Consider the following 14,294-nt stretch of genomic DNA (forward strand, 5'->3'; position numbering starts at 1 on the left):
GGGTGTTTTACCATACTATGAGTATAGGGGGTGTTCTGGTACCACCCTTCTGGAATGTGATTTGCGTGAGTTTCCCACGCCTAGCCTCTCTTAGGAATGTGTGTTTTTGTAATACCAGCCCTGTTCTTGCCAGGTTCTGTGAGCTTGCAAGCAGGCAGAGCCTGCCTTCTACTAACTTTGCTTCTTTGCTTCATATCCGCAAAGCTTGACCACTACTTTAGTTCAGGCCTTAGGCCTCACACCAGGCTTCTGATACAAGGCCTTATGTCCCAGCTCTCTTTCTACTACATCCCCCACTTTTTGTCTTTTCATAGGGAGGACACTTACCCATCATTCTGGAAAAGCATAATGCATGGAGTGAAGATGACCCAGTGGGCTAAAAACTGTTATATGGCCACCTTACTTTACCATTCATACATTCATGCCCCATCCTGTCCCTTGGTCTGCACATTCCCCCATGACTGATGGACAGTTTTTGTTTTCAGTCCCTTTTGGTGGGCCTGGGAATGGTAGGCCGGGACCTCGACTGAGGAATGTAGTTTTATGACTGAGCCTTGGGGGCACTCCCAGATAATTAATATGTATGGAGAATATGGATATGGCAGCCTGACTCCAACTGGGGCCTCCAGACAATACCATAATCCAGGTAAATTTTAACCTTTGAATCTCTCCAATCCCCCTGGGAGGCTGTCCTCCAGAATGGCAGACTACTGATTATTAACAATTCTTCCCCGATATTCAGTCTTAAATTCCCCCCCTCTTCTTGTCATCTCACTCTTCATTTTATGCCTCCTTCACACCATCTTGAACAATTCCTGGCCTTCCTTGGCATTTGAACTTGCAGACAGTTGGCACGCCAGGGTGTTGCTCAGCCAAACGCTAAAGATTTAGCTCTTTTAATCTTTCCTCAAATCAGTGCAGACAGCAGCAGAACCACATAATCCCCAGCACAGATGAACATTGGCAGATTTTAAACCTATCCTTCTCTTTCCTGTATTTTTCTTTTGCAAGGCTACTCTTAAAACCTCTGATTCCATGAGTCATATCCCCTCCCATCCCTGCACAGGTACCTTGCTCGGTTTCCTCTGGTGCTCACTGAAGAAATGTCGTCTCCCATTTTTTCAGCAGGACTTTGACCTCGTTGTATCTGTCCATGGCGCCGAAGGCCTGGCCCTACTCTGAAGAACTGCACCAGCTGTAAATATTGCACAGATCTTTAGATTAATCCTCTCCAGAACCGGCCATTTGCAGTTTTATTAACAACAGGCAGATATCCCCACTGCTTTCTAGTGAATACTATACAGTTGTCATATAAAGCACCAATCTATAGGCACATCCATGGGGAAGTCAGTGTGATGTAACGCCAAGGCTCTGACCACTTTAGTCATTGCAGATGACGTCTGGCAGGAACCTGCACTTTAACCACTACATAGTGGGGACTTTCCACCAAGGCTGCTAATCTACTCGCTATCTCAAGTGGTTCACACTGTCTGTGCTCCATACATGAGGCAACTGGATACATCCCCACTATGGTTTGAAAATCAGTGCAGCCTACCGCTTCACTTCCTGTCCCAAACTGAGCTCCCATGTTCCACTCAAGAAGGGAGTGCGATATTGTCACAGTTCAAAGCAACTGCACCAGTATCTCCCCTTAGTGGCTCAGCAAGGGCACCCACTCTCAGGCTCCTAGCTCCACAACTGATGCCTCTCAAGGGTGGAGAATCTTTGTCTCTTTGCTGCCTGAGCAGAGTATTCTCAGGGTGAACAGTTCCCTGCCTTCGCTGTGTATTTCCCAATAAAGCATGGTTCTCAAAGTTATGTACTGGTGACCCCTTTCACATAGCAAGCCTCTGAGAACAACCCCCCCTTATAAATTAAAAACACTTTTAAATATATTTAACACTCATAAATACTGGGGGTGAAGCAGAGTTGGGTGGAGGCTGACAGCTCATGACCCCCCATGTAATAACCTTGCAACCCCCGAGGGGTCCTAACCCCCAGTTCGAGAACCCCTGCAATAAAGACTGTCTGGCTAAACAGACCTGCTTGCTTTCTCTTCAGAGACTGATAACAGAGGGGTTGCTACAGCTGTAAGATACCACACAGAGCTTTCTAAGAAAGCCTACTTTATTCTTACCGTAAAAAGCATTACAGAGAAAACATTCAAACAACAAAAGAAGCTACACACGCACTGATCAGCTTACCAGAGCTCACCCCAATTCTAATGCGGGTTCTGGCAGGATAAGCACTTCACCCCTCCTCCCTAGGGAAGTCTTTTGTTTACAAAAGCAGCAAAGAGTCCTGTGGCACCTTCTAGACTAACGGACGTATTGGAGCATGAGCTTTCGTGGGTGAATCCCCACTTCGTCGGCTGATAGTCTATAAGGTGCCACAGGACTCTCTGCTGCTTTTTACAGATCCAGACTAACACGGCTACCCCTCTGATACTTTTGTTTACAGGTTTATCACAGCTTCAACTCAGAACAAGCATCCTCATGACAAGTCCGTCCGCCCTCTTGTACGGATCCAGGGATCTTTGATCCAGAAGCAAGTCACTAGTATACAGTGGGTTTCTCTTGGCTTAAGAGGGGGAGAATTTGCACCACCCCCACCAAGGTATCCCCTGCGGAAATCCACTTTACAGGTATTGTCCCACAAAGCCCTCTGAACTGCCTCACACCTCCCAGAGGGGAAACTGAGGCACGGAGGGAGAGATTTCACCAGGGTGACACAGCGAGTCAGTAGAAGAGCTGCCAAGAGAACCGGGCTCGGCCCCCGCCTGAGATGAACCCAGGCGCCCGGGGGCCATCCCCAGCCTGACAGGAACCCAGGCATCAGGGGACCATCCCCCGCCTGAGAGGCGCCCGGGGACCAACCCCCGCCTGAGAGGAACCCAGGCGTCCGGGCCCATCCCCCGCCTGAGAGGAACCCAGGCGTCCGGGCCCATCCCCCGCCTGAGAGGAACCCGGGCGCCCGGGGACCAACCCCCGCCTGAGAGGCGCCCGGGGGATACGGTGCTACAGCCCAGCGGGTAACGAAGCCCCGGACTCACCCGCACCGGTCCTGGCGGCTCCCGCACAAACCTCCCGCCTGCCCCGAGCGCCCACCAATAGGAGCGGCCGCAGCGGGAGGAACGAGCCAGCTGCCCAATCACAGCCCCAATCTCCAAGGAAACGCAAGGACCCGCCTCTCCGTTCCGGAAAACGTCGTTACCGGGCACGCCGCTGCGTCACCACGCACACCCGGAAGTGCGGTAGCCTCAGGTGGGGCGGGGCCTGCGGAGCCCGGACCGGCCCCGGGGGTTCCGAGCGCGCGCGGGGCCTGGCCGGTGGGGAGACGGTAAGAGCCGAGGGCCTCCTCGCGGCTGGGGGGGCGGGGCCTCAACCACGGCAGAGTTGGGGGAGGGGCATGACCCCCCCCCGTGGGGGGAGAGGTCTCAGGCGTGACCCCCCCCGGAGCGCCGGGGCCTGGGGCGCGAACCCCCCCGGGGGGGAGGGGCGCGAACCCCCTGAGGCAAGTGGGGGAGGGTCTGGAGTAGGGGGGACATGAGCTGTCTGGGGGGAGGGGGTTGACCCCTCCTTGGGGGGGACTGAGCCCCTCCCAGGCAGTAGTGTGTAAGGGGGGGGCGCGACTCCCCCCGCCCCCCGGAGCAGCTGTCCGTTCCCCCAGCCCTGCTGCGGGGCTTTTGTTCCCCCCCCACGCTGCTCCTTCCCCAAACGTCTCTGGAAAAGGGGCTGCAGGTTCTGTTCCCCTCTGCCCCCCCCCGCCCCCCCGGTCTGTGGCTTTGTGATATCTGCTGCCCCCTCACCCCCCCTTGGAGATGTCTCCTGCAGCATCTCCTAGCAGCTTCCTCCATCGCTTCCAGCAGAGCCGGGCCCAGACGAGCAGGTTCCCCGCAGGGGAGTCTGGGCTCAGTTCTGCTGATGCTAAAGCATCATTTGTGGATGTCAGCAGCTTGTAGGAGCTGCCCCCTCTTTTTGGTCAGTGGGTTGTAGTCCAGTCTGCTCCAGAGGTGGCTGGCTGAATCCCAGCATCTCCTGGCCTAGCTGTCCCTCTCTGCCCTTCTTCTTTGGTGTCGGGTGGGAAGTAGAGAGAAGAAGGGGAAGAGGTTATGGACGCGCTACGTGGGTCATGAGGTTATCGTGATTTAATTTCCCCACGTGTGTGCCACTGACCAGCCTCAGTGGCGTGGGAGATGGCCAGGATTCGGTGCCCCAGTTGGCTGGAGCACACAGTGATGTTATGGTCAAGTGCAGTGGGATGAGGCATGAGTGGGCCACATTGTGAGATGGGGGCTGTGCTCGTGGTAATGGAGCTAGTTGGTTTGAGAAGAGTGTACTGTACTAGCATGTCTCTTGCACTAGGATATTGGTCTTTCACTACTTGAACCCCCAGATTCTGTGGCTGAAACCCTCTGATGGCCAGATTGACTGACTAGGTGGAACAAGGCTGCTAACAGGCCAGGAGGGATTGCTGTCCCATCCCACTTAGACTCATAGGGTTAGAAGGGACCACAAGGGTCATTTACTCTAACCCCGATCTAACTTCCTTGATTTCTGTCAGGATCAGCATAAGGAGAAAAGGGAGGAGCAAACCAGCGTGAAGGTGGGGGCCAAGTGGTAATCTGCCAGTGCTGCCTTACTTCTCAGCAGTCTGAGCAACGAGTGGCCAGTATCCCTAATTGACGTGTTGTTTAATCCATCGTGGGTGGCTAATACAATCCTGGATTCAATCGCAGATGGGCTGGACGTATTGGCTGTTGTAGCTTTTATTTATATTATAGTAGCATCCAAAAGCCCTAATCACAATCAAGGTATGTTGTGCTAGGTGGTGTTACAAACACGTGGAGAGAGACCACCCCTACTAAGTAATTAAAGACAAGATGCAACAAGTGAGTAAAATATAGTAGAAAGGCTCACATGCTCAACTGGAGAGTTCCTGGTCATTCTGATCATGTATTTATATCAGTCTATGTAATATCCGCAATCCCCCGTGATCCACTAACTAGAAGTGGATTTGGAGGAGGAAAGGGCAGTGGTATTATGGACCAGTTCAGGGTCTGAACTCCAAGCATGAGGTTGTATAGAAGAAAGCACAAAGATGGTTGTGGGAGATGTGGACAAACAGGTGGCTGAGGCAGATGTTATATTAGCAAAGCGGAGGGGATGGGGGCAGTGCGGTAAGATACAAATGGGGATAGATAGGGAGGAAGGAGTTACTTAGTTCAGCTTTAGGATGATTGTGTTAGGGCAGTGACTGTGCTTTTTGGATCTGACCTCACGTACACAGTGCTTCCCATCTTGACAACCAAGATGAGTTTGAAGACCAAGGAGTCCTAGGAGACACAAACTATTAATGCACAATTCCTAACATATCAAGCACTCCATCTTTCTCCAGGACTCCTAGCAGAGCCAGCTAAGGTGTTGGGTCTGTTGGACTGAGCCTTACTGCCCTGCCCAACTGCAGTATCTCTGGGAACAGTGACTGTTGTGTGTCAGCTCAAGATCTAATGGCTACTGAGATCCAGGGGATTGCACCACAGTTTCTGGTTCCATTTATGTTAAGTGAGGGCATTTTGGTTCTGAGCTTTCTGGTGAAACTTAATATAAGAGCTGTTGTGATAATCATATCTTTGCTACCTGCGGGCTGTAGGCAAGACCATTCCCATCAGGGTGTGCAAAAGGGGCTGAGTCTGAAGATGAATAGATCTTATTAGATCCAGAGCTCTGAGGGATGCTGCTCCCTGCCCGCTGTATTGGAGAAATAACCATTTTAGTCCATGACCATAGACACGTTAGCCCCATGCTCTTCAAGGTCAGCAGTGGGCTATAGATGACCTGCTAGAGGTCGTAGAAACAGTAGAGAGACGTGGCATCTTGGCAGAGAAATTCGGGTGGAAGGGGAGGAACTTGGTGGTCTATGCATTGTAGGGGGGAAGGAGGGCTACAGGGAGGAGACATGAGCAAGGGAAGAAGAGCTGTGAGTTGGTCAGAGAGGACCTGCACCCTGGCTGGCCTTGTAAAATCAAGGACCAACAGTGCTCTGGGGGCTTGTAAACAGTTTAGCAAATGGAACCACAGGGTTAAATTTCTGCAGTTCTGGGGGTCCCCCTCTGATTTCTAGCCCCCTCCTGTTGTAAGAATGTCGCTGGAGCACCGGAGGCAGGTGGGATCTTTCTTACCTGAAGGTTTTTGTTTGTTTGTTTTTTGTTTTTTAATACACATTTATTGATGCAGCCATGTTACAAGTTTAGAATCGCAGCTTCTGGAAGAACCACGTATTCTTGCCAGTCTTGTATCTTTCCTCAAATTTCACCTTGGCTTCGCACCTTGCCTTGCGTTTCAGTGCAGGGTCCCTGAACACATCTTTATTGACAACGGTTTTGTCCAGAGGAATATCCACAGAATACCTGGTGGGCATTAGATGGTTGTAGTTATAAACCTTCACAAAAGATTTGATCTTGGACCTCTTCGCTATCTTCTTTCTTCCCATTGCAGCAATTACCTTCCGTGGGTACCGATCGATACCAGCCACCAGGGTGTGGTTGCCTGGCAGGCAGGTGTGCTGGCCTTCTACCCTTGCACTGGGTTCCCAGCTCTGTTCTTTCACTGTCTGGCTGGCTCTCAGACAGCAGAAGCAGAGCAGGTGAGATGAGGATGGGATATGTCTCTCTTGCTCACTCAGCAGCAGCTGCAGGGAACAATGCAAAAACTGGTTAATTCTTGGTGAAAGTCAGAGATCTCATCAGGAATGTTGCAGTGTGTCCTGGGGGCAGGTATATCATTAGATGTTTCTCTTCTCTTTCAGTGGTTCTGTGAAGCTGGGGCTCTGGCTTGCTGCCTCCCTGCAGCCATGCACTCCCTCGTGTTCCTCTGTGCACAGAAGGTGGTTTCCCACCACTCCACGGTGCGCGGTGCCTTGGAGTTCATCCCAAAGGAGTTGTATCCAGTCTTGTTCAAGGCAGCTTTCATGGACAAGAGGACTCTAGTGCTGCAAGATCTGGTGCAGACATGGCCTTTCCCAGTACTCAGTTTCCAGAAGCTTTTGCGGAAGTGTCAGCACTGTGACCGTGCTCTGCTCCAGGAGAAGCCCAACAAGCTATGTGTGCAGACTGTCATCCTGGGAGTGGTGGCCTACCTGAATGAGGCTCTCGAAGACCGACTCCACAGCCAAAGGTACCTGTCAGCGCACCGCTCATTACCTACCACAAGGGTCACATGCTGATGAGACTAAACTATACTGGGAGGCAGTGGGGGAGGAGACTTACAGTAACACACTAACACGGGTTCTCAGACTTTTTTTGCTGGGCCACCCTTTGAAACTATTTGAGGCTGTGATGACCCCACTGCCCCAAAAGGGATGACAAAAATACTGTACATCCTCAGGAGCACTAAATGAAGCATGGAATCATTATCCCTGCAGCCAAAGGCACTGAAGCCTCTCAAAAAGTGTAAAGCAACAGTTTTCAGGAATAAATACATGGATATTTAAGAGACATGTTTTCTGGGTAAAAAAATAAGACAACAGGATACAGCTTGGGGAGCTGGAAGCCTCTTTCAGTGATTGTGGCAATAATCATAACATTGTCCAAGGATTGTGGCTTTATACGCAACTATACACAAACAAGTTTCTGGACACTTCCTGCGAGGGGGGCTGCTGTTTTGAAGCGCATGTTGTTGTTTTTTTCAATCGCAGCTGCAGGGAACTGAGGCAGACCCTTAAATCATCCTCCACGTTCCGTTTTCATTTTTGAAATACAAACAAATGTCCGTGATTTAGTATTGCCACCCGTGCTTCAGAGCTGGGCGGCTGGAGAGCGGCGGCTGTTGTACCCCTCTCCCAGCAGTCTCCTTTATTTGGGAACTTGAAATATGGTAACCCTAGCAAAGGATCTAAAGGTTGTCACGATATTTGTTGTGATCTCGTGACACCCCGATAATAGCCCTGTGACCCCCTTTTGGGTCGGGACCCCCAGTTAGAGAAACGCTGCACTAACATGTTACATGTTATCGACCTGGGGCCTCTGGCCCTTTAGTACAGCCTGCAGTGATGAGCCAGTAGGGCTGGGACAAGCTTTGCTTTTGTTCTTGGTTGTGTGACAAGAAAATATGGTGGTTTCCATATTTGGGCTTGTAGTTCAAATTGAAATTGCGCTTTGTGTCCCTCTGGAGGAGGAGGAGCTGCTGATCTGAGGTGCTGGGTGCAGACTTAAATCTGGGTGGACCAAATGTTCCAGGTATCTTACCATGTTAAACCAGGCGTCCAATTTCAGTTTCCTCAAATTGCAGCAGAATGGGATGAGTCTCAGGGAGCAGCTGCTTGGTAAATGCCTCCTCTGGCTCCTTGCATGTGATTGTGCTGCAGACTGCACTTTGGAAGCAGGCTCTGGCCGTTTTGCATGTGGTTTCTCTGCAGTGTGGCACTATCAGCCTGTCTGCAGCATTAAACAACTTCTATTTGTCAAGTGACAGGCCATAAGCAGCTTTGGGAGGTGGGACACAGTGCAGTAATTCCTGCTGGTTAGCCACTGGTTTTATCCATCCATGAGCATTGCTCTCTTCCCGTTGGAAATGGAGGGAATGGTCTTAAATGTCAGCCTGTCTTAACCACTATGCAGTGCCCCAAAGTGTAAGATGCTTTTTATTTTTTCTGTAAAACAAAATCCCTGCCAGGGAAGGCAGTGAGGTTCACTGGATAGGGGTTGGAGCGGAAATCAGAAGACCTGGATTCTAGTCCCTGCTTTGTGACCACGGGCTTTCCCCCTCTGTGGAATGGGGCAGTGATACTGAGCCTCCTTCAGAAAGCTTTGAGATCTACACCTGAGATGCCCTAAATCTTATCTGAGCTGAATAGTGTCACTCTTATTTTAGAGACATTGGTGGGAGTTGGGGTAGGGAAGGCTGAGGGTTGCAGTAAGATCACGTGGTTCCTCTGTTCTAGAATGAACAAGTGACCAAAAGACTAAAGCTAGGCAGAGCCCATGCCGTGCGTCTGGAACTGGTAAACCAAAGAGCTAATCCTTAGGCTGCATGTCACATCATCTGAGCAACACAAGTGGTTCAGTCTTTACAGCTGCCATGAGAAGGGAGATGAGGCCCCAGTCCTGGAGCGAGAGCGAGTCTTTTCAAGCCAGTAATTGATACTAACACCTCTCCCTCCCCCCACTGGGTTCTGGTTCCCAAGCCACTGGGAGAGTGACTATATGGCCCTGTGTGGGGAACGATCCTGCAGTAGCTGCGTGAATGAAGTAGGTGACCCAATAGGTCTTTTCAGTCTCTCATTATTTTGCTCCTTTTTTCTTGTCTTCCCCAGCAAGAGGCAGCGCCTGCAGGTTCTGGACATGACGGGGCTTCAGGACGATGGAATAGACCAGGGCCCAGAAAGCATGAGCCTGTGGTCCAGGACGGTGACCCTGGCGAAAGCGTGCATTGACGTTTCCAAACACCAAAGCAAGTGCACCAAGCGCACCTCGAAGCGGAGGAAGGGCCCCTACAGCAGCTCGGTGGCTCTGCCGCCGCCACAGCCTGTTGCTGTGGAAGTCCACGTGGATCTCTTTGTGAACAGCACCTCTTACGGAGTCCTTAAAGACGCCTTGCAGAACAACGCCAACAGCATGCTGCGGCTGAAGTGCCGGGACTTCCGGGCTGAGGAGCTGCCCATTGCAAGTACCGTGGGGCTCCTGGAGTTCCTGGATCCCACAGGTGTTCGGCAGGTGGATCTGAGATTCAATAACCTGGGGCTGTCTGGCCTGAGGGTGATTCTCCCGCACATGGCAAAATTCACCAACCTGGTCAGCCTGAAGCTGCCCTACAGCAACATTGATGTGAGACGGCTCTCGGCGGGGATGGAAGGAAGCCTCCACTACTTCGCCACCCAGCTCAGTAGATTGTCCTGTCTCAAGGAGCTGAATTTGGGCTCCTCCAGGCTTTCCGGAAAGCTAAGGCAACTGCTGGGGTAAGCTGTTTGTAGGGCCGGGGGGGCCCAGCTGAGGGCTGCACTGGCACATTGACAGGCGTGTGAGTGACTCTGCGTAATAGAGCAGGTTGCAGCTCTTCTTTTGTGACCCATGGAGACTATAGGTCCCATCATGCAAAGCTCCATCTTGATCAGAGAAGTTTCTTTGCATGTTGGGACCTGTATTCTGCCACCTCCTTTAACGTGACAGTTTGGCCAGTGCACTGCAGGTCCCATCGTGCAACTCTCCAAGCATCCAGACTTTATAACTAGTATTAGGGGTGTTCGTCACTGTACGCATCTGCAGCTTTAATGCTGATCTTGATTTGGCCCTGAGCTACTTGGTGGTGTGGCCTTTTCCAGCCATTTTGATTTCTGCCCTCTGCGAGCTACAGTAGTTCTCTAAAATGGAACTGACGCTTACAATCTTTCTTCCCACCAGCGATTTGCAGGGTCCCTTGGAAAGCCTGGAGCTGGCCTTCTGCTACCTGCTCCCCAATGACCTCGCCTACCTTTCGCAAAGCCTTCACACCCCCACCCTGAAGAAGCTGGACCTCAGCGGCAACAACTTGTCTGACTCGCTTCTCCAGCCCTTCCAGCATCTCCTAGAAGAGGCCTCCTCATCCCTTCTCCACCTGGACATCATGGAGTGCCGCCTGATGGATATCCATCTGGAATCACTTCTCCCCGCCCTGTGCCGCTGCTCTCAGCTTCGCTACCTGGGGGTGTTTGGCAACCCCCTCTCTACGCGGGGGCTGAAGAACTTGCTGCAGAGGACCATGGGCCTATTGTACTTGCAGCTCGTCATTTACCCCTACCCTGTGGACTGCTACAGTGAGAACCTGCCATGGCCCCCCACCTCCTCTAACCTCTTGAATGGTTCTGTGGATGAAGAGAAGTTTTCCAGGGTGAGCGCTGAGTTGCAACAGATGCTGCTGACTGCAAGCAGGACTGACGCCGTCTGGACCACAAACTTATGCAGGCACAATACCTTAGATTATTTTAATTTGTAGCTCACCAGGAATGCAAAATGAAGGAGAAAACAAACTAATCAGGCTGGTAATTTTTAATGCCCCTTCAAAGTTGAGCGGTTCAGTGGACGCAGCAACAACACTTTTATACACATTTTTAACAGCATCTGTTTAGTGCATGAATTCAAATGGAAGTTCTCTTCTCTCCTTCTGCACCTCCGTTCAGTAAAGCTGAGATTAAAGCTGCCATGGCTTATCCCAGATAGGCACAGCAAGACAGGATAGCAATGGCACTATGACCCCCTTACCTTATGTAGGTTCTTACATGCCCTTTACATGACTTTAGTGTAGCCCTGCAGAATTCTTAGCAAAGTGTCCTAGCCACGGTACAAATGCAGCAGCCCAACAATTAGAAGGCCCCTTCTAAAAACACCGATCCATTCCTAGCTTCTGGGCAGTCTGCTCTTGCATGGATTACCTCATCTGAAAACCCCTCTCTCCACTTCTCTTCTAATGTATCCCATCATTCTCTCTCACGTGTGCGTAGGGCTTAGAAATGTTACCAGTCATGTAGTAGCCAGAGCACTAAACCCACTAGCCAGACAGATGTGAAAGGTGGGGAGACCTATATTTAGGGACAGCTCTACTATACTCCTGCTTGGCTTTATGGCTGCTGCAAGTGGGGTGTCTAGTGCCACTCTATCATTCCCCCAGCCTTCATTTTGGAGTCCTCCTGTGAACTGAATATTTCCTCCATCTCTGCTGTTGCATGGAGCTTTCCTAAGATGTAACAAAATAAAATTGGCTCAGTTCTTATCCATTTCACAGCTGCTTGCAGAGTATAGTAGTGGTGAGACTGACAACACCCCTGTGGGTTTTCACTCTGCTGCGGGTGCATGGAAGATCTGAGTAACAGCAGAGGCATTGGAGTGGTATGCAGACTGACTGTTTACACTCCCCTTGTAGGCTTCTTCACAACTAGAAACTTTTTTTTTTTTATATGAGAGGTTAGATCCTGCAGAAGATGATTCATGCTCCCTGGTATACTTACCAGCCATGGGCATGTGGTAAGCCAGGATGGGTAAGGAGTGGTGTCCCTAGCCTCCAAACATCCAATAGGGAATGATCCTTCATTAGCTGAGAGGGATGTAATTGAGCTCTTCCATCTACCATGTGCTCTCGGCTTCTGCATACCATTCCACGCTCAAGCTGTGTGGCTATCCAGTTCCCTTCTGGGGTGGGTTTGTTGCTACCTGTCTAACTTATGACTGGAAGTGGCTTCTTTCTTCCCTGGTCTGTAAAATCCCACAAGATTACTTCCATGGCCTTCTGCCCTGTCTACCTGCATAGTCATCTTATCACTCCCTTCCAGCTTTAACTCGGGCTGATTATATTCTACTGCACGTAACTTGACACCTTCAACAATCCCTCTCTTGACCAGTTAAACGTCTGGCCTCATTTTAACTCCCATCAGCTTAAAGTCTTCAAGCCCCACCTGTTTCTCTTGGGCAAGAGGACCTCCCTCCCATCCAACTCCATTTCCCCCCTTGACACACACTTGTGGTTTGTTTTTGCTGTCTGAACTCTCCTCTCCTTCCCACATCCTCTATGGCTGCATATTTGCTTAGATAAACGTCTTTGTTCTGGCCACTTTGAGGGAATAATCATGCCCAGTGGGGGGTTAATTTTGTGTGAGACTGCCGAGCTCAGGGACTTTGAAAGCTAGTAACTCATTCCTTCAGCACATTACCCATGGCAGTGTTACGTGGGCTGCCCCTCTGCTTAAATTCTCCTGTTACTTTAGCCAGTGAATGCAGCCCCTCTCCAAAATCCACTCTCATCTGCATATATCCTCTGTTTATCAACCCCATCCTCAAACAACTCTGCTAGATCCTTGAGCGTTCAAGATCCATTTAAAAAATGTGCTTTGTACAAACCCTGCCCGAAATGCCCCCGAAAAGCGGCGTCACCAAGAGGCATCGTTCCCCGAAATGCCACTGATTTGCAGCGGCGACACCTCTTGACGTTGCCGCTTCTCAGCAGCATTTCGGCAGATGCTTGTCCGCCGGCCATGGTCCTTGGTGGCTTGGCACCCGCCACCTGGAAAAGGTTGGGGCCCACTGCTTCAGATGAAAGGCACGCTACAAGATAGTGTCTTATGACCTGGGGACTTTCTCACTGGAGCAGCTATTTAACTAGCTGCCCTTTGGCAGAGGTCACTCTGCTGCTGCTGGATACACTTGTTTGTATCAAAACTGTCTTGGAGCCCCTGTCTCTTTCTACCACCTCCCCCTAGTGACGTGGAAAACAAGCACAATGTCGCATTGACAGTGACGACATCGCTGCAGGAGCCGCTAGCAACCACACAGTGTGAGCACAAAGCCCTGGTTTCAGTCACAGAGTTTTGGCCATTAGAAACATAGAAATGTCGGGCTGGAAGGGACCTTGGGAAACCAAGTCCAGCCCCCTGCGCTGTGGCAGGACCAAGTAAACTTCGACCATCCCTGACAGGTGTTTATCCAACCTGTAAAAAGAACAGGAGTACTTGTGGCACCTTAAAGACTAACAAATTTATTTTAGCATGAGCTTTCGTGAGCTGCAGCTAAAATAAATTTGTTAGTCTTTAAGGTGCCACAAGTACTCCTGTTCTTTTTGCGGATACAGACTAACACGGCTGCTACTCTGTATCCAACCTGTGTTTAAAATCTTCCAATGATGGGGATTCTAACAACCTCCCTTGGAAGCCTGTTCTAGAGCTTAACTCTCCTTAGCGCTGGAAAGATTTTCCCAGAATCTAACCTAAATCTGCCTTGCTGCAGATAAGGTAGGACACGTAATGGGCCTACAGTGGACATGGAGAACACTTGATCCCCATCCTTTTTATAACCACCCGTAACATATCTGAAGACTGGAGTCAGGTCCCCCGTCACTCTGCTTTCCTCAAGACTAAACATGCCCAGTGTTTTAACCTTTCTTTATACTTCAGGCTTTCTAAACCTTAGAGCATTTTTGTTGCTCCCCTCCGGATGCGCTTCCCGTTATCCCCATCTGTCCTGAAGTGTGGTGCCCACAACTGGACACCGTAGTCCAAGGGACGAATAAAGTGAGACGAGATTAGTGTTTGAGTCGGTGGGTTAGAGTCTGGCTCCCTCTTTCCTAACTCCCCTAGCAGTGGGCCACCTGTGTGCCCTCGGCCCCAGGAGCGCTCCAGAGCTCTTAGCCCTCGAGAGGGGGGAAGTCACCTTTGCGGGTATGTTACTAGTCCTGTCTATCTGCCCGAGCTGGGACGCATGCTCCCAGCTCCGGGGCAGGTGTATCCTAAGTGTGTCGTCTTCTCTGTATGTCAGCTCCCATCTCCTCCTCCTCCCA

The 14,294-nt window shown here is 50.8% G+C and overlaps 2 protein-coding genes across 3 annotated transcripts in view; one reads left to right on the forward strand and one right to left on the reverse strand.

The window, feature by feature from the left end:
* RECQL4 (RecQ like helicase 4) overlaps nucleotides 1-3,170 on the reverse strand; it is a 45,849-nt gene extending 42,679 nt beyond the window's left edge. The window contains 3 exon segments of the mRNA XM_045006385.1: nucleotides 1,071-1,094; nucleotides 1,096-1,195; nucleotides 3,053-3,170. Of these exon segments, the coding sequence (XP_044862320.1) occupies nucleotides 1,071-1,094; nucleotides 1,096-1,155 (84 nt within the window). The 5' untranslated portion in view covers nucleotides 1,156-1,195; nucleotides 3,053-3,170.
* Nucleotides 3,171-3,241: 71 nt separating this feature from the next.
* LRRC14 (leucine rich repeat containing 14) lies at nucleotides 3,242-13,441 on the forward strand. Of its 2 annotated transcripts, none has more exons than XM_045006394.1 (4): nucleotides 3,242-3,339; nucleotides 6,808-7,175; nucleotides 9,313-9,954; nucleotides 10,397-13,441. In XM_045006394.1, the coding sequence occupies exons 2-4, from the start codon at nucleotides 6,853-6,855 to the stop codon at nucleotides 10,965-10,967; spliced, it is 1,536 nt and encodes a 511-aa protein (XP_044862329.1). In that variant the 5' UTR covers nucleotides 3,242-3,339; nucleotides 6,808-6,852; the 3' UTR covers nucleotides 10,968-13,441. The 2 variants fall into 2 exon arrangements, with proteins under 2 accessions (XP_044862329.1, XP_044862328.1); XM_045006393.1 differs by lacking the exon at nucleotides 3,242-3,339 and adding an exon at nucleotides 6,229-6,645.
* Nucleotides 13,442-14,294: the final 853 nt, after the last annotated feature.

Source organism: Mauremys mutica, chromosome 2 (assembly GCF_020497125.1).
Source record: "Mauremys mutica isolate MM-2020 ecotype Southern chromosome 2, ASM2049712v1, whole genome shotgun sequence".
Taxonomy (NCBI): Eukaryota; Metazoa; Chordata; order Testudines; family Geoemydidae; genus Mauremys; species Mauremys mutica.

Bases quoted from the DNA above. Each gene is read 5' to 3' on its own strand.
- LRRC14 (XM_045006393.1), top strand. From the start codon at position 6,424: ATGGTTGTAGTTATAAACCTTCACAAAAGATTTGATCTTGGACCTCTT. The intron at 6,646-6,807 runs GTGAGATGAGGA...CTTCTCTTTCAG, and splicing joins AGACAGCAGAAGCAGAGCAG to TGGTTCTGTGAAGCTGGGGC. The intron at 9,955-10,396 runs GTAAGCTGTTTG...TCTTCCCACCAG, and splicing joins AAGCTAAGGCAACTGCTGGG to CGATTTGCAGGGTCCCTTGG.